The following is a 27,841-nucleotide window of genomic DNA, read 5'->3' as shown; positions in this document are numbered from 1 at the left end:
GGAGTACTCTAAACCATATTCTTGACTTTTTGTTACTGCATGTTAATGTGTTCCTAACATATTCATAATACTCAGAATATTTATATTACATAGAAACCTAGTTTTTGTTTTTCATAATGCTTTTATAAAATAAAAGTTACCTTGCCAAAAAGTTTTAGGAAACAATTGGATACTGGTGCTCTGTGGCCTCATTTCTGCAAATTCTTGAGCAGATATGTTCCCTTTTCATACTCACATGTTTGCTGAAGGGGCTTTGGTTATTTTTTGATTCTAAGATACCTAAGCCTTAGAGGAGAGGGTATATAGAAATTGATTTTCTTAATGTTTTAAATAAATAATGAACTGCTGACATGTGTTACGTATTCTGTTCTGACACCATCTTTCTAATTCTCTATTATAAGTGCTCCTTTAAAGCATTTTGTTGGCTTTTCAGAATGCCAAAACTTACTTTGCAAGTTCTCCTCTAGATGTCATATTAAATGAAGAAATCACAATCACTTCAATCAGAAGCCCGTGTTAGGAAGATTTTGGAAGAAATGAACCCCAAAATAAACTTGTGGTTTGTTTTTTCTTTCAATCAGGATTAATGTTTACATCATGGATGGATGATTGTGTAACGTTGTAACTACCTGTTGTGCTCCTATGATAATACATAAATTGTTTACATGTAGATTCCGCATCCGTAATTGTTTTTGTGTGCATTTTTTGAAAACTAAGCCCTAAAATTCTATAGCCTGTTCTTACTGCCATATGCTTTATAGATACTGTTAGTACTGTAGGAGCAGTTTGATTAACACAGTCTGTGACATTTCTATGTTGTGAAATACTTTTTTTAAAAGAAGCATACTCGGAGTGATTTATATACTGAATCATAAGAGGAAAAACTTGAGTTCTTTGCGTAAGTAAGTTTTTGTGTAATTGGAAAGAATTTCATGAGTGATATGCTTGATTGTCATAGTGTCCAAGTTTGGAAAAGTTCAGGTGTCAAGAAGGCTGTTTTGGGATTTTTAGGAAAATACAAGGAATGAAGTAGTTCTGGGATATTGTTGGTGATGGGAGCTCAGCTTGCGGGTGCGGTTTTGCAAAGCAATTGCCTCACTTTCTGTTGCAGTGAGCAGTTGAACGCTCCCACTGCTTCGGTGTCAGCTGTCAGCCCATGGTGAGCTGGCTCAAATAATTCTCCAGAAAAAAAAACATGAATAGGGGCAATTGGATCACACAAGTGCCTGTGCTGGCTCAGGAAGGGGATGTGAATGTGCAAGGATCATGTGAGGAAGGGAGGACTGAGGAGTCTCTCCGGTGGCCAGCAGTTAAAATCAGACTCATCCACTTCCTCAGATGTCACTTCAAAAAAAAAAAAAAAACAAACCCGAAAACCAACACCCAAAACCCTCAACAAACAAAAACCAAACAAATTTCTAGACTGGTAAAACTTTAATTAGTGTTCTCAATTAATACTTCGTTATATTTTGTGAAACTTAATTTAGCAATAGACTGCTCAGCTTTTTAAGGAAAGCGCTTTTTAATCTTCCAAATAACAGAAAAATTGATAGTGAAACTGACTTCTGAGAATAAATGTTGCTTCCATGCTCTTATCCTGGAGGGTTGTGTAAGAGCCTTCCTGGAAGCTACTTCCCTGGTGGGCATCAAGGGCAGGACTCTTGGCAAGGTTTGAAGCAGCCGGGTAAGATTCTTGGGTGTTGCTGTGTTTCTCCTTGCTCAGTTTTGGGAAAAGCAACCCATTTTGGCAGCTGCACAGATTCAGATGAGTGCTCTCATCCTGTAGTAGTGTGCATATGCATGTGTGAATATGTGAATTTTATCCAGCTGTGTTTTCCATAATGTTTCTAGTTGCCAGAAAGGAGCTCTTTCTTGGACACAAAGGAGGGATTCCTAAAAACTTCTAGGAAATTTAGCTTCCCTCAAACAGTAAATCCTGATACATGAGGCAGCTATTGACCCACACTATTTTAAAGAGAATCAGAATAATTTGTATACAGTGGTGCTGAATGTTTACATACTGAAGAGGGATAAAACACATAAAAGTGGTGGTATCCATAGCGACTAGAATTTGTTTTGTTCACTTGCGTATAGTTTTTTGAGTCTCTGATATGTATGGAAACAAAATCCCATATGTGAGCAAGCCAGCTGAACTGTGGCTTCTGTGGTCACAGTCTATTCATATCTACTCAAAACTGTGTTAATAGTGTTGCACTGGTAGGAATGTTGTATGCATTTTTAGTATTATACTAGTTAAATTTTTATAATTTCCGCTCTAATAGCTCTTCTGCACGAGAGAGTCTGATTTCAAAAATCTTTAAAAGAAAACTCTTAAATCTTTCAAAGAAAATTAATCAATGTATTCAAGGCCTTTTCCTCCCAAACCCCATCCTGGGGAAAAAACCCTCACTACCAAACTCTATCCAAACCCCCACACTCCTGCATCAACACTCTCTCCTGGGTGGGACAGGGAGGGAGAGCCTGGGCTGCAGGCAGATGGTACCATCACTTGAGTAATGAGTAGGAAAATGTGAACAGAAACTTTTAAAGGCAACAGTTTTTCTTTTTTTTTTTTTTTTTCTTAAAGGTTGAGATTTTTTGACCTATTTATTTCAACCTCTTCCTTCTCATAGTATTACTGACTTCCAAAACTTTCTACTAGGAGAGTTTCAGTAATGACAAAAATGGAGAGTAGGTGTTCTGAAGAAGTAGATTTTGTTGTCCTTTTCTCTTTGACAAAATCAGAGCTGTGTTTTGAATCATAGAAATTGTGTGGTCTTCTGAGAAAACGTTTGCTGCTATCACGCTGTCATTCTAAATATAGTGTTTCCTCTTGATAGTGCTTCTTAGTTCTTTTATTTAACAGTGTTACACTTACAAGTGAGTAGCAGGCAGACATTCAAAGCTAATTTAACTTTCCTTCTCTAAGATGGCCAGACTTGAGAAGTGTTAGACAGGAATTGCTTCCATGAGAAGTGTCCTCTTCCCAGTGGCCCTTCTAGTAGGAGAAAAGCAGTCTATGTTATATAATTGCTCCTGCTTAGTGGTTTTTTCTTTCCTCAGTCCAACGCTTGTTACTTTCCCTCATGGTCATTTAATTACTGGAGGCCGGTGAGTGCTGCATAACACTTCTTTGGATGCATTGCTGTGCTCTGTGCTTAGCTTTTCACAGGCTGTTCGTTATTCCTCACTCTTAATTGGTTATGTCTTGTTGCCCCGTGACTGGATGAATGTTTAGTTAGTGCAGGCTGCTGAAATCACACAACTGTGTGAGTCCAAGCAAAACACAGTAAGATAAAACCTCACTAATATGGCTGAAATATGACAGGTTAACAGACTTGCTGTAGTAGAATTTCCAAGCTGAGTTTTGCAAATACAACTAAAATCAAACGTAAATAGGCATAATTATCAGTTGGGAGTTGGTGGACTTTCTGATCTTGGCCCACGGAGATATGATCCACTGAACTTCTTGGGTTTTGTGTTTTGTTTTGGGCAGGCAAAAAAAAACAACCCTTCCCCTTTTATTCCTTCTTTGATAGTTGAATGGTTCTCTTGAAAGAGGTTTGATCTTGTTTATTTTCTTGAATAGTCAACAGCTTATTTTCTTCACTAGTCTACAGCAATTTGTTATTTGAGAAAAGCTACCAATTCTGGAAATGTCCTAAGCTGATGTGAGTCATCACGGAAGGTTTTAAATAGTTGAATGTGATGTTTGTTTCCTCCCTTCCATGGCTCAAAATGGTATGAATCATTTTTTTAGTGTTTCCCAGATAATAGTCTGAGCGGAAGCGGTATGCGTTTCTGACTCAAGTTCTTAAATGTTGGTGGAGCACTCCCAACCACTGCTGGTTTTGGCCGTGTGGGAATTCCATAGGAATTGCAGGCGAATGTATAAAAGCAAACATTTTGTAACCATGGCAACTTACTCATGAGTATTCATGTGGTTGGTGACATAAAACTGTGAAAGCCCTCCACTGACTGGCATAACTGACTTGACTTTTCTGCCTAATTTCTGTACGTGGTACAGGATAAAAATTCAGTCAGGAGACTCACTTTTCAAGTTTGCAGAAGGTCTTGTAGAACACTAGCATTTGTGTTACATTTTTATATGGCTACCTGCTACAGTTCTTACCTGCTAAAATAAAAACATCTTTTATGAACCAGAATCTCTTCTCTAGTTTCATATGCTCTTGGTCAAATTCAGGTCTCTTTCTTCTTTCTGCATAACTTGGAGCAGAACTCGAAAGCGTACTCCAGTGAGAGTACACAGGAGACATACTCCAGTGTAACTGAAACAGTGCTGAAAAAAATTACTTAGCTAATGACTTTTATAGGGGGGAAGAGAAGGGGAAAAGGAGGAGAATGGCACATCTGCATTAAATTAAAGAACAGTATTGGGAAGAAAAACGTTGATGTTACTTGGAAAGGAGTAATTGGTTTGTCTGTCATCCCAGGCTCATCAAACACTCTGCAATGACAGCTTTTAGATGTCATCATTTAGAGTGGAGCTCGTGATAGAATCAGATTGGTCACTCATCACAGGCAGCAGAGCAACTCCTATTTCTAGAAATCTACCTGACTAACATTTGCTTCTTCAGAAGCTCAGCAGTATGGCAATCCAGCAGAGCTTTACTGAGGAACTTTACTCCAGGTTTCTTGACTCCTGCTAGAATTTCCCGATTTTCGATCTCAATGCCAGCACTGTCCAGTGCTGAATCTGGGCACCTTGTGTTGTGCTGCCTTTCCTTTAAGGAGGTTTCCAGCCTTCAGCAGAAGAACCAAAGTTAAGAAAAAAGCAAAGTGAGGATAAAGATTGTTGTCTTGCAGCCCATGCAGCTAAATGAGCCTCAATGGGAAAGCTGACTGGCTGTACAGACTAACTGTAATGCGTTCCTAATAATCCGCTGGAGAGAAACATGCAAGATTAAAAAACAACCCCAAAACCATCCAAATCCAGGGAAGTCAAAACTTGTTCTTTTCTCATGTAACAATGAAAGATCACACTCAAGTGTTGATGTTTGTTTGTTGTTTGTTTTTTCTGTTGAGCAGCTGCTGGGTGAGAATTGCTTCTTTACTTGGGGATACAGGCATAAGGAATTAGTTTCAGTGCATCAGAGCAAGACGCAGCTGTTAGCCTGCTATGCCATACGTTAGAAGACCATAAGGAGATCTGCTGATGTTCAAGGATGCAGTCTCTGAGAGGCCTGTGGTGATCCTGTGCATTATAGTATCTGTCCTTGAAGCCCAGACCATGCACTGTATTTGCAAGCCTCAGAATACCTACAGAAGAGGCAAAAGCAAAGCTATTGTATGGTGAAAACAAGGCACTGTTATGTTGACCTTTTGTGATGCGGATTAGGTTTTTTTGTAATAAATAATAAGCTTGATTGTGTTTTTTCCTGCAGAAGCAGTATTTCAGGAAGAAATTTTCAAAGGGGAGATGCATAAAATCAGCAGTTCCTGTGCTCATCTTTAAAGCGTGACTATAGATCAGTAGAGAAGTAGATCAAAGGAGATGTACTAATTCTTCTCGGTGTATGCGTGCGCCCACGTGCCCAAAGGGAATTTTTTTAGTTATTTTACCAGCTGCTTTAATACAATTTAGTATGATCGTGTTTTAGTTTAATTTATTAGCGTGTGCACTATTGGTATAAACACTTTCAAGGCAATGTGATAGATGATATAAAACTAAGATTAGGAATTCTGCAGCCAGTCGTTTGCTCCAGCCATGCTATCTTTATCTGTTTCTTTTCCTTGGAAAGATGTGATAGCATCGCTTCCTGAAGCATCAGACTGTCAATGCCAGCTGTGAGAGTGAGTAGATGTCATCCAATGTCTCTGGGTTGTTATTGTTGCGTTCCAGTCCAGTCTCACCTCCCAGCAACTGGCTGGGTAGTGCTGGGAGAGGACAGTTGACATATGAAGAGCAAACAGGGGCTGCTGAGACTGAGGCTTTGATTTTTGTTTTGTTTGTTTTCTTCCACTGTGCTTTCAGAGCTGGTGTGCGGAGCTGAAATTGATGCCTTTAGTAATTATTCCTGAAAGGATCCTGTGGTTGTTATTGCAATTGATGCTGTTTTCAGTGCCAGAAAACAAAATTGGCTGTGGACATGGTCTGGGCTGGAAGGAACCAAGACGTATTCCTGCTCTCAATGGCTTTTCTGCATTTGCTCTACCAACAGATGAAAATACCTGTAACCAATCTGTGGCCTTGCTTTTCATATTATGAGAACATTTCTTAAAAGCTGTCATACTTGATAAAAAACAACTTAAGTGTACAGCTAATAACTGTGGGTTTGTGTGGGTTTAACAAATGCTGAAGTGTTTTGCCTGCTTCTGTCTTTGACTGAGCTGATATTTTGAGATAGTATCTTCTACATCTTCCAACAGAAGTCGTCTTCTGTCACTTACTTTCTCCCAAAAAGAAAAGTTGCTTTAAAACCAACCTGTCTTCTGTCCAAAGCCCACACCACACTACCTAAAGTAGTTTTTCACATCTGTTTTTCTGTCTTCATAGTTACCTTAACTATCCGTAACAACATATGTGCATAGATGAATCTTTTTGTGGTCTCCCTTCCCTGAAACAGAAGTTGTTTTGACTTCTAGTTAATTTTATAATACTGATGATTCCACCGTCACACTTATATGGTTGTTATTTAGAAAAGCTGCTGGGTGTAATAGCTGCCTTCCATTTCGGTCAAAAGACAGGGAGGTAGCTGCTGTTAGACGCAGCTGATGAATCAATAGGAGCCCCCAGCCAGAGCACATACTCTTTTTAATAAAGTACCTCAAGAATCTGAAGACAGACAGTACTTTTTATGTACTTTTTGTTGATTTAAGAATGGATTGTTGATTTTGATTAGACTTGTATGCTAAAAGAGCACAAAAAGAGAACTCCTACCAGTGAAGTTTAATTTGACCTTAATAAAAATGAAAGTGGTGTAGGTGACATCCTAGCTAGAAAATCGTGAGGGAAGATGCTGTAGCCACAGATTTCCACTTACTCTGAAGAGAAATAAGACTTGTATTTTTTTTAATCTCTGATTACTAGACTCCATATTTTGGATATTAATCTATTTTTTTTTCAGCAGTATTGATTTATCTTGTACTATGGTGATTGTAAGGTGCTTCAGCCAAGAGTTTCTCTACTAGTGTATTGTTCAGATGTATAAAATGTGCAAGAAGTCTTAGACAGAAAATTGCTTAGTAAACTGTAACACTTTCAAGATATTTTATTGCTCTTTGATCAGATCATATTTCTGAAGTATTTTTAAAAGGTTACAGTTTGATTAAGTGTACAAATTAAGTTTACAACTCAATCACAAACAGATGCTTTGCATTATTAGTTTTTATTATGCTGCTCCAATAGAGAAAAGTTAGAATGAATGCTGGATTATTCTTCTTTGAGATGTTTGTGTCTCAATTTTTGTTGAGATGACTATTCAGTTACTAGATTTTTTTTTAATAAACACAGCAAAATTGAGAAGAAAGGTAGTAATTTCTTGTTGGTTTAGACTGTTCTTGTTCCTGACTCCACCTCATTCCCTCAGGAATGAGGAGGAAACAGCAGAGGAGTTCAGAAGCCTTGTGAGTCACTGTTCTAGAAAAGTATTGTAGCTTATATTCGTGGTGATGCTGAACACTCATCTCTGTCTATATGTGGGCAACACTTTAGTAAATATTCTAGCTAAATTATATAAAAATCTGCTTATACTAGGATGTGCCTATGTACTTACAGCTGTAGCTCTTGTAAGCAATCTTTGTCTTCTGAAGAAATCCATAGATTAGGTCTTTGCCTTGCAGAGCTGATAGAGATTGTTTAAAAGATAACTCATAAGATTTCCTTGGTTCTATTTTTTTTCAGTTTTATTGGAAACTGACAGAACAATTTCCTTCCTTTCCTAGATCCTTAATTACACAAAATACTAAATGAAACCAGTAGGATTAATCTCAGCCGGAAAAAAGACTTGGTAGATGCTGATTGGCAAGAGAGAAATCTTTATTTGGGTAGGTTTGTTGATATTGAATGTGCTTTGGTGAGATTTTCGGTGTTACCAACAGTGCTGCTACAGTCTTCTGCTCATCAGTTCCTAGAGAAAAGGGTAGATCTATGGAAGAGGTTACTATTTTTAGCTGATTCAGAGTTCATGTGTTTTCTGTCTGCTGTAGACATGGCTGCCGTCATCCATGTTTAAACCTGCACGTTGCTTTCCTGTAATATATTCTTTTTATATGCACCCACGAAAGACTCTTGAAACTTGGTTTACTTAAAGGCAGGTGTAGTTTGAAATTTAGAACACTTCTCTGTTTTAATTTTCAAAAAGCTATCATGTCAACACAAAAAACCTTTTTTGCAAAAATGCATATCCTCACTGTTGTCCCCTTGAAAATTCTTTTTATTCTCTCTCCATTGCAGTCCTTAAAATTTTAGCGTTAAATATGGAGATCTTACTTTGCTAACAATTATTGTGGAGGTTATCAGATAGCTCACCCCTCAAGCCCTAGTAAATACGGCATTCTTTTTTCTTTTTTAAGTTAGACCTTTTTTTACTCTTCTTTCCTACGACTTGTTTAGTAAGATTTCGTGTTAGAAATACGTGACATTTAGAGAAGATGAGTGCTGATAATCTGCTGTCTTCAGTTATTTTAAGTTTTATTAAGATAAACTGAAGAATGTTTTTTTTGAGACATACAGTGTTCTTTATTCATACTTTTGCAAAGATCCGTTATCATTCCTAAACTAGTTTGGGGAGAGGAGGCTTAAATTAATCCTCCTGAATTTGCTCGGCTTTCATTCTCTGTTACTATTATCTCTTCTGCACTGAAAGTTATTAGTCTAGAGAATCTGCTGAAAAACTGAAATCTTAGCTTGGTTTCTTTCAGTAGAATTCTGAACTTCCACTTTTGGCTTTCAAAGTAGCTGTTAGGTAGCGTTAGAAACTTGTATTTTGCATGCCAGAGGATAACTTGGATCGTTTTTTGAAGTTGAAGGAAGAGATGATTATGGATGGTATTTGCATTCTGAAGGCAGTATTTTCAGTTGAAGGGAATGGGAGGAGGGAAGATGGTTCTTTTAAATAACCTCCAAGTGCAAAAATGAAAGGTTTGTAGAATTGGATTGTCCTTTGGTTATGGAAGTAATTGCACACACACATATTCCTAGTGTGAGTTGTGGTTTTTTTTTGTCTACTTACTTGTATAGCTTAGATGGCTAACAAGATCAATAAAATATTGACTCAGTTGTGTTTGTTCTCTTTCTAATGCAAACTGTGACTGACGTATTAGCTTTTAACTCTTTGACCATAGTAGTGTCACCATTCAAATATGTGTAATGTTATGCAGGATGTAATATCTTAACTTGCTTTTGGAAATAGTTTCTATTAATTTTATTATAGGTAAGATTTCTAGAATAATTATCAGAGTAGATTCAAATATTCTTAATTTTCTGAATTTTAACAACAAAATAAGTGTGAAGTCCTATACTTCTTATGGTAACTTTTGAATTTCTAGCTAAATTTTTTAGGTGTACTTGGAGCATTAATTGCAAAGATCAAAACTGGACCGCTTTCAGGTAGTTTGAATTAAAGTGGATATTATCTCTATGTAGTAACATGTCTACTTGGCAATTCCAAAGAAAACATATGGAACTCTTAGCATTTCCTTACTATATAAACTTACTGGCTCTCAAAAAATGTTCATTTACACTGAACATATGGGCCTAGCTAGAATACCAAGTATGTGTGTGTGTGTATAGTATGAAACCCAAGCATGTGTTTTGCTTATAGACTTAAAATCTGATTTTTAATTATTTTTTTTTCTGAGCGAATGTTTAGTTATGCAAGTGAACTACAGTGTCTATACTTTAGAGTGTTTTTCACAAATAAAAAGCAAAGTATTTTTCAGGTTGTGGTTGTTGTGTTCCTTACCAGACAGTAGGGTATTGCAGTAGACGAGCTGTGAAGATGTCCTTGTTTTTATTTAAACTGGTTTTGCTGTGGCCAAGAAGAACATGAGTTTTCATATGTATTCATGTGAATCTGTGTTGTTTCTTTTTAATAAATGATTGAAATGCTAGAACAAAGCAGTGTAGTGTACAAACCATTGCTTTTTCATAATTAAGACCAAAAGTATGAAATTCCAAAACAACTGGACTCTATATTTATTTATGAAGATGTTTGTTTTGTTAGTCACATGCTGTAAATGAGAACGTTTGGGAAATTTGAATCGTATCTGAAATTTCACAGTGAATCAGAAACTGGTGCTATATTCTGCCAAGCCAGCAGTCCTGAGCTCAGGGCGCCCATCCATAAGGTCCTCTTTCACGCTTACAAAAACCTTCACCTGCATGAAGTGTCAGTAGGTGCGTGTTCAGCAATTTATTATGTTGCGGTGAAGCTACCATAGACGTATTTCAAAAGACTGGTGATGTGAGCTTTTCCTGCCTGTGGCCCCCAAAGGTGGCAATTCAATATGTCTATTAATATCCAAACCATTTAATATACCACTTAAACCTGTCTTTCTCTCTGCCTGGGTTCGTATGTGAAACTGGAGTCCTAATGCTTTATTGGAGAGCTAGAAACGTGTTGTTCATCACTGGCAAATTCTGATCTTACCAGCCTGTGCAGGACATTAAAAGTGCCTTCATACTGCACAGCAGGAAGAAAAACCTTCCCTTCGTTACTGTAACACCGGAGCTTATCCAGCAACTCTGACAGAAGCCATTTACATAATACACCCACAAACCAGCACCATTTAGGCAGATTCGAGCTGAAGTATTTATTCAGCAAGTTGTAGGGGTTTATATTATCTTTTATTATGCTGTATTATTGTATGAATGTTGCTATGATATTAATATTATATTTATATGATACTCAATGCAATATTTTTTTCAAGCTGAGGATATCTTTATCCATGCTAGTTGCAAAAACCCATGGATTTGATCGTTAATAGCTGACTTGTTAATAGTAAATCAATTACTAAGAGAGATTTTATTTTCATTTAATTTTCAGAGTATTTATGTGGGAACTTTCTTGTCTTCAGTGAGTTAAGGAAGGACTGTTTTGCTGCCCTGACCATTGCCATATGAAAGCAGTTAAAATGCTGGAATTGTTTACTGCCTAAATTGTTAGTCAGCAGAGCCAGTACACTAGATTTCTTTGTGGCTTTTAGTGGAAAATATTAAACAGTCGCTCTTTCTTCAGTTGTAAGATTTTTACGTTTTCAGCTCCGTTAGTCACAGAACTGGCACAGACGTAACTGCAAAGACTGCCCCCAAAAAATAGAAAAAGGCGCTTTTTTTTTTTCTTTTTATGCCAGAGGAAGTTGCAGTGGGAGCAGTGGCTGGGTTCTCTGGTAAGTGTGACATGTGAGCATTACTAGGCGTTTCATCCTGCCAGGCTGCAGTCGCTGCTGCTCAGTGGGAACGCTGCCGTGGCGCTGGTTCGTGCTCTGCTCCTGCGGGCTTCTGATGACCGGCTCGGACAGCTAGGATTTTTCAAGCTTTGCGAGGCTAGCTGCTGATTGTATAATTTAATTTGTCAAGGAGAAAAAGCTGAGAAGCAGAAGCTCTAACTGAAGAGGAGAATCAGGTTGGCACAGTGACAGATGTTCGGATAAAGAAGTTGGCTTAGAGAAGATGTACGGAGTCTGATTTTTTTTTTTTTTTTTTGTTCCCCCTCCCCCCCCCCGCCATCTGAATGAAGACTATCATGGAAACTGCATTCACATGGTGATCAAAAGAAACACTTGAGCGATGAACTTCTGTTGCAGAAGAAGTCTGAGGCAGTAATTTGAGCTTTTGTATGTGGTAGCCAGCTTGTTTTGCTGAAGCATTCTTCCTCAACGGTATTTCTGCCAAACGCATTCCCTGATGTCTCCATCGGGAAACACAGCTTTCCCCAGCTACTGCCCGGTGAAGGAAAAATGAACGCTCCGCATTGCTTGTGTCCCTGACGGAGTAACGCTGTCTGTGTTGCTGTCATTTGGGGAGGCTGGATTCAACCGGCAATATTATTAAGGAGTTCATTGTCCCTGTGGTCTGACTCATCGCATGTAAATGTACTGCAGCCGTGCTGTACGCTGCAGATATTTTTCTTGCATGGGAAAGAATTATTTTCCTCTAAGCAAGTCCTGAATAACTGCTGGAAACGAGATGTATTTTTCTGTCTGGACTGTTTTTGACATTGCGAAAGGAAGCTGTAGAATGGCAGGATGATGAGAAGGCGCGTTTATTTTCAGTCACCAGCAAGCCTGCGACGGTTGGTTTAAAACTGACCTTGCAGGAGTGGGTATAGCTGCAGCCGTCTCTCTCGGGGCGATTGTTCCTTGTTCCGTCCTCGAAAGGATGGTGTCGTATCTTCTGCAACAATGATTTCACTGTGGGGGTAAAAGGACGCTGTGGAAGTTGTGACACTAACGGAGACAAATTCGCTTGTGAAAGGACAGCTGTGTGCGACAGTGACTGCTGTTTGGATGGAATTGGATCTTGGGATATTTTTATCAGCTGTTCCACGGTTTCATTATTGTGGTTTTGATGCCTGGGGAGATTTTATTTTAAAGGGAACAACTTTTTTCAGCATTGTCTTGAACATCTCAGGGTGTTTAAATCTAAAAAAATGAAGTGTAAGAGAGGATTGGAATGTCCTTTTTTAAATGCTAATACACCAGCGGTAGCCCTGGCAAGTTTGTGAGGCTGTGTGAAACAGGTGAAAGTGCTTCCTCTATGGTCCCCATTGCAATACCTGCGGTCTGGTTCCAAAAATACTGTTGCTGGCGTTTTTTTGTTTGCTTTTGTTTCCTCAAACGGATCGAATGAGTCGAGTCTGTATTGTTGTTTTGGAGGAGGTGGAAGATGATTCTCCCACATTTGTTTCCAAATTACCTCAGGAAAATGTATCTTTACGTCCATTGCCCTCTGGAAATGTGCTGGTAAGGCATGTTGTTTGTTGGCCTATTTCCTGCTTTATAATACTGTCACAAATGTCAATAGTAATTTTCCTAAGGTTAATGTGAATATGCATGATGTTGAAACAGGGCAAGGTGGTAAAAACTACCTATACTAAAGAGGGAGAAAGCTGAAACTTAGTTGTGGAATTAATATTTGGAAGGGCTTGTTCTTTTTCATGTAACTTTTATTTATGGTGCAGCAATAACACATCTCAACTCTTGTATAATAGCAGAGGATTTTTAGAGGGCTTGGTAAATTGTATTTGAAGTAAATGGTTTTTCCTCGCTCCACTCCTCATTCCTCAATGGTACGTTTATGCAGTACCACTTTAGCAACTGATGTAATCATTGTATTGCAATAATATGCTGTGTTTATTTTGAGAACTGATAAGTATATAGTGTACATCAAGCAAGAGCAATTCTAAGCTAAATTAAAAAATAGCATAAGTCATAATCTTAATGTAGCTGTTAGTTTCAAGTTACCACTTTCTGAAAATGACCAACTTTGGAGACTGTGCGTTTATTGCTTTAAATTATTTCATCAAGTGGCTGACTTAAATCTTGCTAGCATACCTCAGCAGCTTTTCTTACTTACTAAGAAATCCTGCTATATTTAGTAATAGATGTGTGTGAGTGTGAATTTGTTACCATACTTATCTGATGCACTTTGCTTTCCCACTCCATCTAAACAGGTGGAAAACTCCTAGTAACTTTAGTCACTTGCTAACGTAAAAGGGATTTGCTTGCTTATATTGTATAGAATTTGCAGCATGTAACAGCCCTAATTTTATTATGAGGAGTTCTCTTTTCAGCTGTTATAAGCTAGTCTTCTGGACCCTTTTTAAAAAAATAATATTTCATTGACTTAGAGTACGTTCGTGTGAGATTTTTAAAACTCAAAATTTCTTTTTCAATTCTGAATGCTGTTGCAGGTTTCTTTAGTTCACTGTCTGGGGTGTTTTATTTTGTTGTCATCTTGTGTTTGTGTTACGTATCAAAAAACCATATGTGTATCATTAAAAACTAAAATGGAGTTACATTCTAAGATGTGTTTTTTCTTCTTTTCAGCCATCATTGGTTCAAGCTATATTTAATGGAGACCCTGATGAAGTTCGAGCACTGATATTTAAGAAAGAAGATGTTAATTTTCAGGTAAAAACAAACATAATTAGCTTTGAATACATTTTAATCTTGTTTTGATATAGCTTTCTGCTGTCTTAATCACTTTAAAACTTTGCTAATTCGTGAGCTGTAAATTTTACTGCTTTTGTGTAATAGGCAAAGTAAAGTGTGTGTATACATACACTTAATACTGGGAAGGAGGAGTGTATCTTTGTAGATTTGTGTTGATAATAAAGACCTAATTCTATATACCTTACAAATGCGAGTTCTGCAGTGCTTGGGTAACTGAAAAGTTTGTGTATGCAGTTGCATCAGGCTTCATAGAAAGTTAGACTGGTTAAGTGTGATGCTACGTAGACTTTGTTTCTTTTTAAATTAAATACAGCACATGCTATATATTAGACAATTGCAAGAAAATAGTCTGGGGTTTCAGTAGGTAAGTTTAATAGTGGATTTTAAAAAGGGAAGCCTAATGATTATATTAATAAGTAAAAATGAGAAATTGTGTTTATATGTCCTATTTGCAGTGCTGCAAACCCAGACACTGCAAACTTAAAAACTGTGCTGAAATGAAATTGAGTTTGTTCCATTGGGTGAAATTCAAGATTTGAACAGCATGCAGTTACTGTATTTGCTTCCTATTAAAATTCTAATATGCATGTTTGACACTATGCAAGATAATATAGAATAAACTCTTTACATTGATTAAATATTGCTCGGATTATTAAGGCAGACTAACTATTTAGACGTTAACACTATGGGAATGTATGTAGCTGTTTCTCCTCCAAACATGTCAGAACAGGAGTGATGCTAAAAAGCAAAGGCTGACATCTGGATGCTACATGGTGGCCAGTGTAAGACCATGATAATTGTTTACACTTTCTTCTTGAGAGATGTAAACCAAAAGCAAGTATTCAGTTTGGTATGTGTATTTTGACATTTAAAAGCGTTCTGCAGAATTTATATCTGACCAATGCCAGCTGAAGTATAAGGTAGCCCTCCTATTGTCTTGAAGAGCTTCAGTAGGGCTCCATATAAGTAAACTTGCTGTCAAATCTAAAGTTTCGTTTGATAAGGGTGGACTTTTTTCCTCTCCTTTTTCAGTAGTTATGCATGTTCTTAAGCAAGATCATATGATGTATTATATAATACCAAAAGACTTAACCTTCTGTTTAGTTATGAGAGCATTAGCTGTGTATCCTTCCAGTCTCTTCACATGTACACTCTGGCCATATTGCCGTTTTTATTTTTAAAAGCTCGTTAGGCTGTATTGTTTCATTTCTATTCCTCCATGTGTAAGTCAGGTTTAGTATTCATGGTTATAGTGCCTGTAAACAGAGTTAGGTTAGTATCTTTCTGCTCTCTAGATCATCTATTACAAAAGCCTCTGCTAGATTTCAGTATGTATGTGGTAATGGTTTGGTTTTGGTTTTTGTTCCATGTCAAGTTTCGTCAAACAGTTGCCCATAAATACAAAGTCAGCAGATACACTTAAATAGGAAAGCTTGTAATTGTTTAACCTCTTTGAAGAGAGTTACTTCAGACTGCCAGGTAGTTACAGTGAAGAAAAATATTGTAGGTAGAATATTCAAGATCTGGAGGTTTTGACATTTTACATCTTAATTTTTTTTTATTCCATTCTGTGGATTCATCGCCCTCTAACAGAACGTCTGTGTTAGCAGACTTGGGCTGCTAACATCCAAGGTGTGTTTAGAATTCATCCAGAACAAATATCCAATTTTTTCACAGCCACCTTCTTCAGTGTAGGCAGATGCTTGCCACACGTGATCACTCCTTCCTACCATGGCACTCCTAGTCCTACTGCAGTATTTAATATTACATTCACGTATATCCCTTTAAACACTGTGTGTTGGGATTAAATAAGCATATAAATCCTCCCATTGTTTGGTAGAAATGAAGTAAACTGCCTAGTGGATTTTTCTTTGTGTATGTCTGCGTGTGTGTGTTTTGTTGTTTTCCTTGGATTTTCTGTTTGCCGTATGTACTTGGCTGGACATAATACATCCCTACATAGTCTAGATCTGAAGCTGTCCCCTTAGTTATGTTACAGATTGCTGTGGACAGAAGGAGGGAAAAAGTGAAGAAAATGAAGTGGTTATGTATTTTTCCTAATAAAGAGAAGGATCGTGATAAACTGCTTTCACCGTTGTGGATTGTATTAGACCAGTGTCTATGTTGGATTTTTTTTCCACTTCGCTATCCAAGTGCTTCAGTACAGTTGTTTGAATTCCAGAGTCATTCCCTCTGATGCCTCTGCAGAGTCATTTCCCCATCTCAGGAGCAACTAATTATTTTGCAGTTTGTATTCTAATAGTTGAGATTCCTTCCTTCCTCCCTTCCCCCGAGCATGGCTTGGACTCTGTAACTGGAGACCTAGCAGGGTTCTGCAAATTAATTTCACCCGGAAGTGAACTGAAGATAGGCCTTTTGTGTAGTTCTTTGTTGTGACAGTGACATTCAATTAGGAAAGCTGTTAAGTGTCTTGATGAAATGTGGGTGGTTTTTTTCCTTCTGTTATCATCCAACTTCGTTTACTTTTTTACTTTCGGTGTATGTTATCTTTAACATTAATTGCATTTGACTTGTTACGCCTTTTAAGGATAAGTGAGTTGAGTCTGTGTATTTGGCTTCCCAAAGCTAGGCCGTGGTAACTGTTTGGTGTTATGGTAGTATCTAAAGATTGCACCCGGGTTGGGCTGTATTTAGAGCATTATTCCTAAAACAGATGATGTCTTCTACTGTAGTGTTATATTTAGAAAAATTCCAAGATGAGTGGCCTTTCATAACGTGAGTTGCTGTATGCGGCTGTAAGATGATGTTCTCATAGCAAACGGGCTTTTTCAGGAAGAAGATTGTTCTCTATTCATGCCACACCGGCCATCTTGAGTCACAGGCTTGGTCTAGATTCAGAAAGTACGTATTGTATTCCACTCTGCAGTGTAATCTTCTGTGAAGAAAGGGCAAACTGAGCGTACTAGCTGCTTAAACTGTGGTTCAGAAAGGCTTACCTTCTCTGCAAGTTGGAAGTGTGCAGCTTTTTTATAGACAAAACTGGTTTATAGGAACTTTGTTCAAATGTGTTGTTTGGAAGATGAACTCTCTTGAGGCTTCAATTAATGGGAAAAAGCAGAGGGGAAGGGATTACTTCTCCCTCACCTTCCCCAAGAAAGCCGGAGAAACTGTAGCTGCTTGTTTCATGAAGCAGGCATAAACCACATACATCACATATGTCAAGCCTGATACAGTTTCTGTTATATGAATGGCTCTTGTTATGCTCTCTGTGTGTGTATATGTATATATATGTTAAAAAAATTATTGGTACCATCCTGAACTTTTGAGACTCGGCAGTAAGGAAAATCTTGCTTGATAACTGACACATTTAATACTGCTTTATTAGTTAGTGGGGATTCTCAACATTTCCTGCTCTTGCTGATTAGATTGGTCTGGTTGATTTGAATTTTATGTACTTTTCAGCAGTTAGTTTTAGTTACTAAATGATTTCAGCATTGCCTTTTACAAATCAGAATTTGTTTGTTTGATTTTTAAGGTTTGGAGGCCTATTACTCTTGCAAACTCTGCCATTTCTGTTTGTAACCAAAACTTCTATGACGTATGTTCAGTTAAAAAGATCATGAAAATGTAATATTTCATCTCAGCTATTTGTTAAGAATACCGTTCTGTGGAGGGAATGTCAAAAATAATTTAAAGGTTGCAGATCTGACTATTGAAATGGTTGTTCAAAATCAGAACAATTTTTGCTCCTCTGAGACCTATTAGGATAATATTTCTTGCCATGAAAAGTGATACTTCAGGTAACCCAATATGCAGTTTTTATAACCCGATTGTACTTGATCTTAGCGGAGGGGATAAACATCTGATCCTCCCTGGAACTAGTGTTACTGTGCCCCTTGCTCTTCTCACACTAAAGCCAAACAAGTACTCTTTTTGGAGGAATCCCAAAATCACACAGATCTCTCCCGATGTTCTGAAGTGCTCCTATTTAAAATAGTGATATTGACCTATGTGATAAGTGACTTACACTTGAAAAACTTGTATCTTACTGCTCACCGTGCTTTGTGAGATGAAATAGATATAAACTGTGAAAGATATTTTAAAGCTGCTTTATGTGTGAGTTGGTGGGGGTTTTTCCATCATAAAATGTAAGATGGGAAAATGAAATTCCACATACTGTACTGAGGTCTGTAGCAATCAGGGTTATCTGTATGATTTCTATTCTGGACTATTGGCCATCCAGCACAGCTCTTAATTTAGTGGCTCTTTTCCATAGTAAGTAACCAAAAATGAAATAAAAACTCACCTGTGCGACTATTTTGGGAAGAAGAGAAAACAAAACAAAACCATACAACCAAACAATCTTGTCTGCCCTCCCTATCCCCCGCCTGTATTAGATAGCAGTGAAGTGTTACCCATAAATCCCAAGTTTTGTTCCTGGGACTGACAAGGGGTATGATCCAGTAGCACCCAAGTGCTAGGTACAAATAGGAGGGCTAAGTGTATGTATCCGATTTTGTTATTTTGAGCACTAGGGCTACTGTGTGGATGACTGTTGCAGTGGAGATGTGGGCTTCATTCTCAGTCCTGCCAAATGCGGGTTTGCATAACTTCTTCTTTGTGTTATTTGCCTACTAGGAGAATGTTGCTGGATGGTGTTCTAGAGTAAGATATGACACCTTATTTGATTTCCTGTTGATTTTTTAATTTATCTTACTCTGCAGATCATTGCATATACTGAAAGAGGAGGAAAGTTGGATTATTAGTCTAGTGACAAGTCTAGGACTTCGCATAAAGCACTGGGTCAGGGTACCAGGAGAATTAGATTATTGAGCGTCTCAAAGATCCTAGTAATTTAATAATGAGTAATGAAAATTAAAGCACAGTTTAAAAACCAAGGGAGATTCTTTATGATGCTGGTATTGGTCAGCCAAGTCCTAAAAGAGGTTAAGTAGAAAAAATGGGTAATGAATGTATGGTCTCCTGGCTTTCATCTTTATACTTAACTTTGTGGGTTGAACCATGGGGTAACTATTTTTTTTTTTTTTTTTCTGCAGACCTGAAAGTACAGAGTAGAACAGGAAAGCCTGAATTACTCAGCTGAAATATGGAACATTCTACAAAATTTAGTATAGTTCAATGTTCTGATCATACAAATAACTTCTGTACCTATTTCATACAGTAAAAGAGTTTTTATATACGTCATTATGTGGAAAACTGTAATCGCTGTCTAATTCAGCAGTTACATTGAGATATCTCTCAATGCAAAGAATCTTACATAAGTAAATATTGTGGACTTGCTTAAAAACAAATAAACGAAGAGCCATAATGTGTAATGAGGTAAAAAGATTATTTTTTCACATATATTCACATTATGAATTTTTTTAGGAATTTTTTAATCTTTATGTTCATTATATTTCTGTAGCTGAATGTTTTACCAATGACTAATGTCGATATTATTTTTGTTTTGTTCTTTGAGAAAAAGTGTGCATGCATACAACTACAAATGTAAATTCACTTTAGTTGAATATCTGTACCTCTAAAAACCTCTTTCTGCGAGAATTGTTACACACGAAGTGTTGAGTTACGCCTTTTGCTGTCAGTGCCTTCTGTAACTTAAGAGTCGCATTAGTGTAAGAATTTGCTGGTTGGGACAACTGAAGAAGTCTCGAAGCAGGTTAATACATGATGCTTTTCAAATAGTGGTGGTTCATCTGTGATACCGTGTTTCTGTGCTTTTGAAGGAGGTTTGGGAAGGCTATTTTTAACGGAGTGAAAATAGTTTTGAAAACAGCAGGGAAAACTTTGACAGTTTTGCACAGAGGTTTGCATGGGCCAGATAAAAGCAATGAGAAGGCAGGTGTGTGCAAATCATACTCCTTTCCACTTCAGGAGTACTGTGACCATTGATCAGAGAGAGTTGTGATGATTTGTAATGGTTTGTGATTTGGTCCAGCTGGAGCATGCTTGCAGGGAAATAATTTTCCAGGACAATTCATCTATATCATATCTAGTTACCAGATAAAGTTTCCGGCAACCAGAGCAAAGCTACCGTGCAGGTTTTGTGTCTAAACTGGTGAAAATAAATCGTAGTTAAAAGCTAGCATAATGTAGGAAAGGCGAAGCAGGAATTGTGCACAATTTTTAACTCTTCAAGCTGTTTCTGCAGAGATGAGAGATGATGAGTTTTCTAACTAGTCTGTTTGTGCCAGCCATGCGTCGGACCCAGTGTTGGTAACTATTTTGTCAGGTTCCTGCAGGCAGCGTGGTCTGTTTGCATGAAGGACTCTTTTTGTTGGCAGCTTTTGCTGGCAACAAAAACTTGCACTAACATATTTGGTACTGTGGAGTAGCATCTTATTGTATTCCCTGGCAGGACAGACTGTTCAGACAGCACTCTTAACTTTTGGTTTGCTGATTTGAATGTGAGAGAGGAATTAAAAAGGCATCCAAAAAATAGAAAAATATTCTGAAGAGCACTGTTTGTTTTTTGGTTTTTTTTTTAGTTCTTAATAGGTCAGGATATGAACTTTTTCTTTCTTAGTAGTGGTCATTACTTGAGAGTTTCAATCTGGCATATTTTTATCTATTTTAAAAGTATCAGTCACTTTTTTTAAAAAAAATAGGTCTTTTATTAATTTCGAATTGCAGACAAGGATTTATCAAAGAGACACTATTGTTATTGTAACTTGAACTATCTAGACTGACAATATGAATGTGTAGCTGTAACAGTATCTTGGAGGAGCACACAATTGAGACATATTAAAAGTAATATTTAAGACCTTCTCTCCAAAAATGTTGTAATATCTTGAGTCTGTAATCATAGCAAAGAAGTATTTTGTGAAAAGTGGTGACCTTCGATGTGTTAATAAAGTACATAGAAATATTGGCATGTTTTCCCCTCTTGAGAATACTTCTTAGAGAGATGTAGAGTGAGGAGAGATTTTAGTTTCCTATCTTTTACAATGTGCTAGTTCTAGCTAGTGTGATTCTTAAGATTTGTAGCTTGAGGTTTTATCAATCAGATCTAGACAACAAATTGTTTTAAAACTGCTTGCTAATTTTCCAAATGATCTATTTAAAATTGTGTTCAACTTTGGAGTTGTGTTTTGTTTTTGTTTCCACTAGAAAGGTTTCTACTTGGTTGAACATTATTTATAATCTGTTTTTATTTGCAATGTAGATTTGGTGGATAAAATTACAGGTATCTGTGGGTTTGAAAGACTTTTCCATATGATGAGAACATAGGATGAGTTACAATGTTTGAGTTTGGTACTAGTTACTTTAATTCCGTTTCATCCTGTCGATTATTAACCACAGAGATTCTTTGTGAGTTTTCCTGCAAATAAGAACTGTATGTAGAAAAGGCGCACTTATACGTGTGTGTCTATATTCACCCGCATGCAAGTTAGATATAAAATGTGTATATATTAGTATTTAAAAAAATACAGTAGCTTGTGCGATGCTGATGATGGTAAGCTTATAATGAATTGACAGTGAGAACAGTCCTTTGAAATCACCATACGAGGTCGGAGAGAAATTAAAACATTTCTGTATAAACAAATACTAATAATGGGAATCCCTCCAGTAAAAAAAAACAAAACACACATTTCTAAGAAGCGTAGGCCTTGATTCAGTGCAGCAGTTCCTGCTGGAACCCAGCTTCAGGTGCTGGAGCAGAGAGTCTGTGGGCAAATGGGAGCCAGTGAGACCTCGCAGAGAGCAGGTAAAGTCAGGATGGGCATAAACCACAAAACAAGTCGAGGGTGTCTTCAGACGCTTCCACTGCTAACCGTTTATTGGAAAGATTTTTGTTACCTATCTAAATAACAATAATTATACTAATCTCTTACTCAGAACAGGTCTCTAACAAGAATCGAGAGAGCTTTTGTAATTAGATAGAGGCATTTTTGATAGTTAATGGCTTTATTTAATTTGGTATGTTTTCATTTTGCATTAGGTATATCTGAAAATATTTTTAGTATATATGGGAGAGAAGAAAATAGTATATAATCTCAGAGACTAGCGGTAGCACTCGTCTTCTCGATCCTGCTTGCCCACGGACTTCTAATAAAATACACCTGTAGAACAAGAGCAAGATGTTTCTTTGCTTGGACTTTTGTCCAATGTGCATGTCAATGTACTGTATTGCTTCCTGCTTCTAGATGGTCTCTGTGCTAAACTTTCTTAATATTTCCACCACAAACAGGAACCCCCATTTCCTGTGTGACTATCCTGATGAAATGATGAGTCATGAGACTCTGACTTCATAAGGTGTTCATTTCATTGGAACTTCTTTTAATCTGAAGAATAACAGGAATTTTCTGTGAGGAATCCTGTTTTTTGGGAGAGGTTTGTGATCCTGCGCAGACAGGAGTAGGTTCTGCCTGCTCAGAACTTACAGCCGTGCATCAGGTTTAATGTGGTGCTGAAGTATCTTGCATGCAAGAAGGTCTAGGAGTTGGATTTTAGAAGGATGTTCTGTGAACAGCACAGACAAACGTGTGTGGTGTTTTATAAACAAGATATAAAGTCAGCTTGTAGAACATCTTGCCACTAAACATGCTGAAATTTTAATGAGGGTTTTTTAAGGGAGTAGGAAGAGTTCAACACTACCATATGGGAATGTCCAGGGGTTATTTTGGTAAAGAATTAAGTCAGTTCTTAAAAACATGAATATTCATGTTTTTGTCTGAAGGGCTAAGAAGCAACTTTGCTTCAGGGAACGTAGGGAAGCTTTTCCTATAGGAAAGCTTCTTCCATTTCTAAGGGATCTAATATGAGGCTTTTTGATCCATGGATCTGAAGCCAGACTGATTCCAGAAATGAAGAACTTTCGAGATCTAATTTTTCCAAGTCTTGTGGAAACTTGCTGCCAAGCTGTATATTGTAAAGAGTATCCACCAGCTACTCAAAGAAGATTTAAATTCATAATGTAGCAGTTATTTAGTGTTACTTAACTTTAAAGTTCTGGATTTCCTGTTCATTAGTGTGGAATGTTTTTCAAGCATGTCATCTGTAATGAATAATCAGATATCTTATTTCCTTTTTAGTGGTTTAGAGAGTGAATCATGTTTTTCAGCCTCCATATAAAGTACGTCCAAATGATGTTGAGTTCCTCTTCTGGTGTAGAAACAGATTCAGAATGTTTTAAATACAAATCTGTATAATTAGGCATCTTTCTTCAGAATTGAAACTCTTAATGAGAGAACCTTGCCAGTCCAAAGAGGAATAATTCTTTTCTTCATGTCGATAACACTGTATTTAGCCTGTGAAAATGAGATTTTGAGATGTATTGAGTTATCACTGTTACTATGATTACCATTGCAAAGGGTAGAGTGCTCTGAAAAGAGGAATGTGTTTAGATGGCATGGCGCTGCCTTATACAGACGATGAGAAATATTCTTTAGAGACTTAGTATGAATTAGTATTAGTGTGGTGTGCTACTCAGGCTAATATATCCTTCTCATCAGGTCTAGTAAGCTCGCCCAGCTCTATGCTAATATGGTTACACTGTTTGCTAAACTGGGCAAACAAACTTGGATGCCTGCATGGCAGTGTTTTTACCGTATTGGTTGTACACTGAATTTGTTTCACAGTAATTGGGGATTTGACAGACAAGTTTTATTTTGGTCATTGTTATTTCTTTAACATTGAAAAATTGGCATTGATTTAGAGAACCGTATAAAATATAAATGTTTCAAGAATTTTGTATTTGAGTCTCCAGTGTGATTCTTAGTGATAATGATTTTTGTAGATCGTGTCTGATTTGCCGTATTACTTTTAGTGGTTATTACTTAAGATTGTTACCTTCGAAGTGTAATTGAAGTTCTGCGTTTCCTGCTGCTTTTACAAAACAAGCTAGAGGCAAAGTCGCGAATAGTTAGAGCTTGCTGGGGTTACTCCTGGCAGTTGCTGTGCCTGGCACGCAAAATATTGGTATTTGAGAACAGAACATCCCCACTGAAAGAGCAGAGAGAAGAAAAAAGCTCAGTAGACTTAAAATGCGTTAACTTCCAACATTGACACAGTCCTTAAAGAATGCATTGCTGGTAATAGCAAGATAGGATTTGAATTTACTGATTATTTGCAATAACTTTCTGCTTGAAAACTCTTCATGCATGTGCAACATACCTTTGAAAAAGAGAATTTTCTCGACTTTGCAAGTGGTTAAAGCTGTTGTACATATCTACTGTGGAATATCTAGTGCACCTTCAGTAAACACCATCATTTCCTTCATATTGTTTGGCCCTTGTACACAGCCTCTAGCAAGGCAGATGCACCTTTAAGTTCCTTAAATCTACTCTAATGAAGAATAGAGGTGTATCAAAAACTGTGAAAAGAGTTTCTCATTCGTTTGCTACCTGTTGTAGGGAGGGCTATCCCATGATTGCCCAAGGAGGAGGGCTCTTGTGGGCTGCTGGTAGGTGGCTGTGGGACTGGAAAGGCTTGTGCTGGTGTCAAGTCTGAGGACAAATGAACTGGAATTTCCTTTAGCAATGATGGATCCTTGAGTCCTCGTTCAAGGATATACCCTGAAAGTTCAGATATGAAGTCTGTAATACGAAGTTTGAGGGGAATTTTCTCAGGCCTATGATACCAGCCTGTACCTTTCTGTCTCCAAAACCAGTGGAATTCTGTTCTCTTTCCAGTCTTTATTAAAAGTCCTCCTTTATTATCATAATTCCTAATAATTAATTTCATTTCAGTTTTTATTTACGTTAAATACTAGTCACATACGTATGTGTAATTATTGTAACTTATAAATAAATTGCATGATGCTGACTTACTGTCTCAAAGGTATGCAAATGTCTTGCTTTAGTCGCTGCTAGTTCTTCCTGTAATAACAGTTTTCTTCTAAACTTATCCCCTATCCTAAGCAATAGTGCAAATAAAATACTTTGATCCTGGGGTTACCAGCACTTTTGGAGGAGTTTTGATCCTCGCTAGCAGAGGTTTTTGTGCTGGATTCCTCTGTGATAGGTTAGGGGACTTTTTGTTTTCTGTTGCAGACACTTATTGTTGAGTGGAGAGGTGTTTTTATTCTCATCTTCATTCTTCAGAATAGATATATTCTGCAGGATTTTTCTTGCCTAACAGTGTATCTCTGCATTATCATAGATTGTGTTGTCTGCTGCTGCTTTGAGTCAGGTGTTCAGGAAAGTGCAAGGGTCTCTTAACAGGACTTTGCATCTTGCAGCTAGATGACCTTACTTTATGAAGCTATTTAACTTAACACGCACAAACAAAATGTTTTCACTTGCTGCAGGAAGAGGTACTAACATTAAACATGCAACCTGAAAACCACATCTTTTCCTTTCAGCAGGACAATGCAGTCAGTGAGACGCATACCTGATATACACATCAGCCATGTGTAGGGTTGCCATTCTAGCTACTAGCCTTTGCAGTGAGAAAGGCAGAAGCCCCAGCTTTTCTGAACAAAAGTGTCATTGGCCCGAACGTAATGTGGTGGATTTAAGCTGGGATGGAGATGTGCATACCTTACCTAGTGTGGTGTGATCTTTCACTGGAGCATAAACAGAGCCTGTATTGTACTGCTTGCTTTCTTGGCATATTTTCTTATTCGTGTCCTCAAATGTTACAGATAGATGACAGAGTAAGACGAGGCGGTCACTGTCCCTCGTTCAGCGCGCTCTACGAGCGCAGGCTGGGTTACGTAATGTGCTCCACATCACTGTACTCTCATTATGGAAAGTCCATTGTTTTCACATACTGCTTTATTTTTTCAAAAATAGTTTCTGAGTTATTTTATCATTTTTCTTATCAGCAACTGCATTCCAGTTAAAATCTGGTGGGTTTTTTTCTGCCGTAAGTACCAGGTAAATGTTTACAAATCATGTATTTGGCATTTGGGAAGAGTAAAGCCAAGGGAAAGTTGTTTTTTTTTTAATGAGATACTACCATATCTGTTTTTTTTAAATATAGCATAGCTTTGAATGCTATACAGGTTTGTGGGTGGATATTTTATAATTTCAATGATGAAGGGTTTTGCTATTCCTCCTCAATAATCTAGTATATTAACAAATAGTCTTGGTCTTAAAAGTTGCTCTGCTTTAATTCCGGAGTTAAAGAAAGGAAAATACATTCAGAATGTCTCAGCTGTACTGTGAGATCAAGTTGCTTTTATCAAAGCACAGAGAATAGCTCTTCATTCATTCCTTTTATTGGGCAAGAATTCAGTAGCCTTTATTAGTGATAAATAGGACCAAATTCTTGATGTTGGAAATTCCAGTGAAAGGGAACAGCTCACAAAACCTGCTCAGTTATTCAGGTCCTTATCCGATACCCAAATGAATGCTTGAGTTCACTCACAAGGAATTCTAGCCTTTATAATTTGGGCAAAAGAAGTTGTGTTGACATTTTTATAGAAGAGAGACCTAGGTTCAGCTTTTCTTACAAGCTGTGCTGGTTCTGTACCTGAGTTTGAAAACCTGACCAGAGAGAATTATAAGAGTGACAGCGACATTACAAAACCTGCATGGAACATAAAGGTTAAAGGGTATGAGATAATGTGTATTTCCAAAAAGCAGCCTGACTTAGTATTTTCAAAAATCAGAAATTGAAGAGTGATGTTTTTGAGGTGAATTACTGGGAAGTGGAAAAATACACAGATGTTTGGTTGTTTCAAAATATGTCTCTTGAAATACTTGACTATAAGTCAAAAAGTCTTCTTGCTGTGTACCTCTTCAGTTATGAGAAAGAAGGATGCAATGTCTACCAGAATACCTCAAGCCCTCTTGTCCTCATATGTGGTATTACGGATAGATTTTGACCTTTCAAAGTAACGTAACTTCTAACCAAAGTAGGAAATTTAACTTCATCTCTCTTGTCATTGGCAGACAAAAGTAACGGTCTTTCAGAAATCAAATGAAAAAAGAAATACTCTGTATTCTATAAAATTTTGTCTGTTTTCTTAGTAAAACAGCATGTTTTTTTGAAGATTTAGTAGTTCAAAAAGGCCTTCTTGAAAACAAGACATGCTCATGAACTGTATCTCACTGTTTCAACTCCTTAACCACATCAAAATAACTTAGGGTGTTTTTGAGTGTACATCTTCAAATCAGAAAAACTGTCAAGTTTTTCTTCTGAGTAGTAAAGACCAGATCACCTTTTGGACAAGAGCACTTTGGCACCTGACGTTTGCTCATGTAACTTGAACTCTTGCTATTATTTGTGGAATTGTTGTTAAAGGTATTTCCAGGTGTTACTTAGCTCAGTTACAACTTCCTTGTATTTTTTTTTCTATCTTATTTGTTTTTAAAAAGGAATTTTCAATAAGAGGTGGTTAAATGTAAGTGAATATTCCAATATGATATGTCACTATAATACATATGAATGCAAGGTGTTTTTTCTGTGCAAGCTTAGTGTTAATGATTCCCACCAGATTGCTCTTTCTGTTCAGGCATTTTAGAAAGGAACCAAACTTTCAGTACACTTTTTATTTACAAGATTTTATTTTATCTATGTAATGGTTCAGCAAGGGTAGAGATTTTTTTTATCGGTTTTAGTTTTGTTATTTGAATAGAATCAAATAATCATTAGCTGAATGGGAAGTAAATTATTTTCCATGGAGTTCAGTGCTATTCCGTGAACTTGAGCTTAAAATTCAATAGCAGAAATTCCATTTTAAAAACGCCTGGAGGCATCAGGTTAAACAAGGATGCTTTTTGGATTGCAAAGTATGTCCAGACAGCAAAACCGCGCAATGTGAATTCTTCCC

The 27,841-nt window shown here is 37.3% G+C and overlaps 1 protein-coding gene across 3 annotated transcripts in view; it reads left to right on the top strand.

The window, feature by feature from the left end:
- The window catches only part of ANKRD28 (ankyrin repeat domain 28), a 130,330-nt gene that overhangs the window by 36,839 nt on the left and 65,650 nt on the right, over positions 1-27,841 (top strand). Inside the window, exons 1-2 of one of the 3 annotated variants that reach the window (XM_009990805.2) lie at positions 12,811-12,927; positions 14,014-14,097. In XM_009990805.2, coding sequence (XP_009989107.2) covers positions 12,811-12,927; positions 14,014-14,097 — 201 coding nt within the window. Of the gene's footprint in view, positions 1-12,810; positions 12,937-14,013; positions 14,098-27,841 lie in introns of those variants that run through there. The other 2 variants (XM_009990804.2, XM_086614333.1) reach the window with 2 other exon arrangements.

The sequence above is a fragment of the Tauraco erythrolophus genome, chromosome 7 (assembly GCF_009769465.1).
Source record: "Tauraco erythrolophus isolate bTauEry1 chromosome 7, bTauEry1.pri, whole genome shotgun sequence".
Classification (NCBI taxonomy): Eukaryota; Metazoa; Chordata; class Aves; order Musophagiformes; family Musophagidae; genus Tauraco; species Tauraco erythrolophus.
Note: the sequence above shows the minus strand (reverse complement) of the source record. Positions and strands in the feature narration are given on the sequence as shown.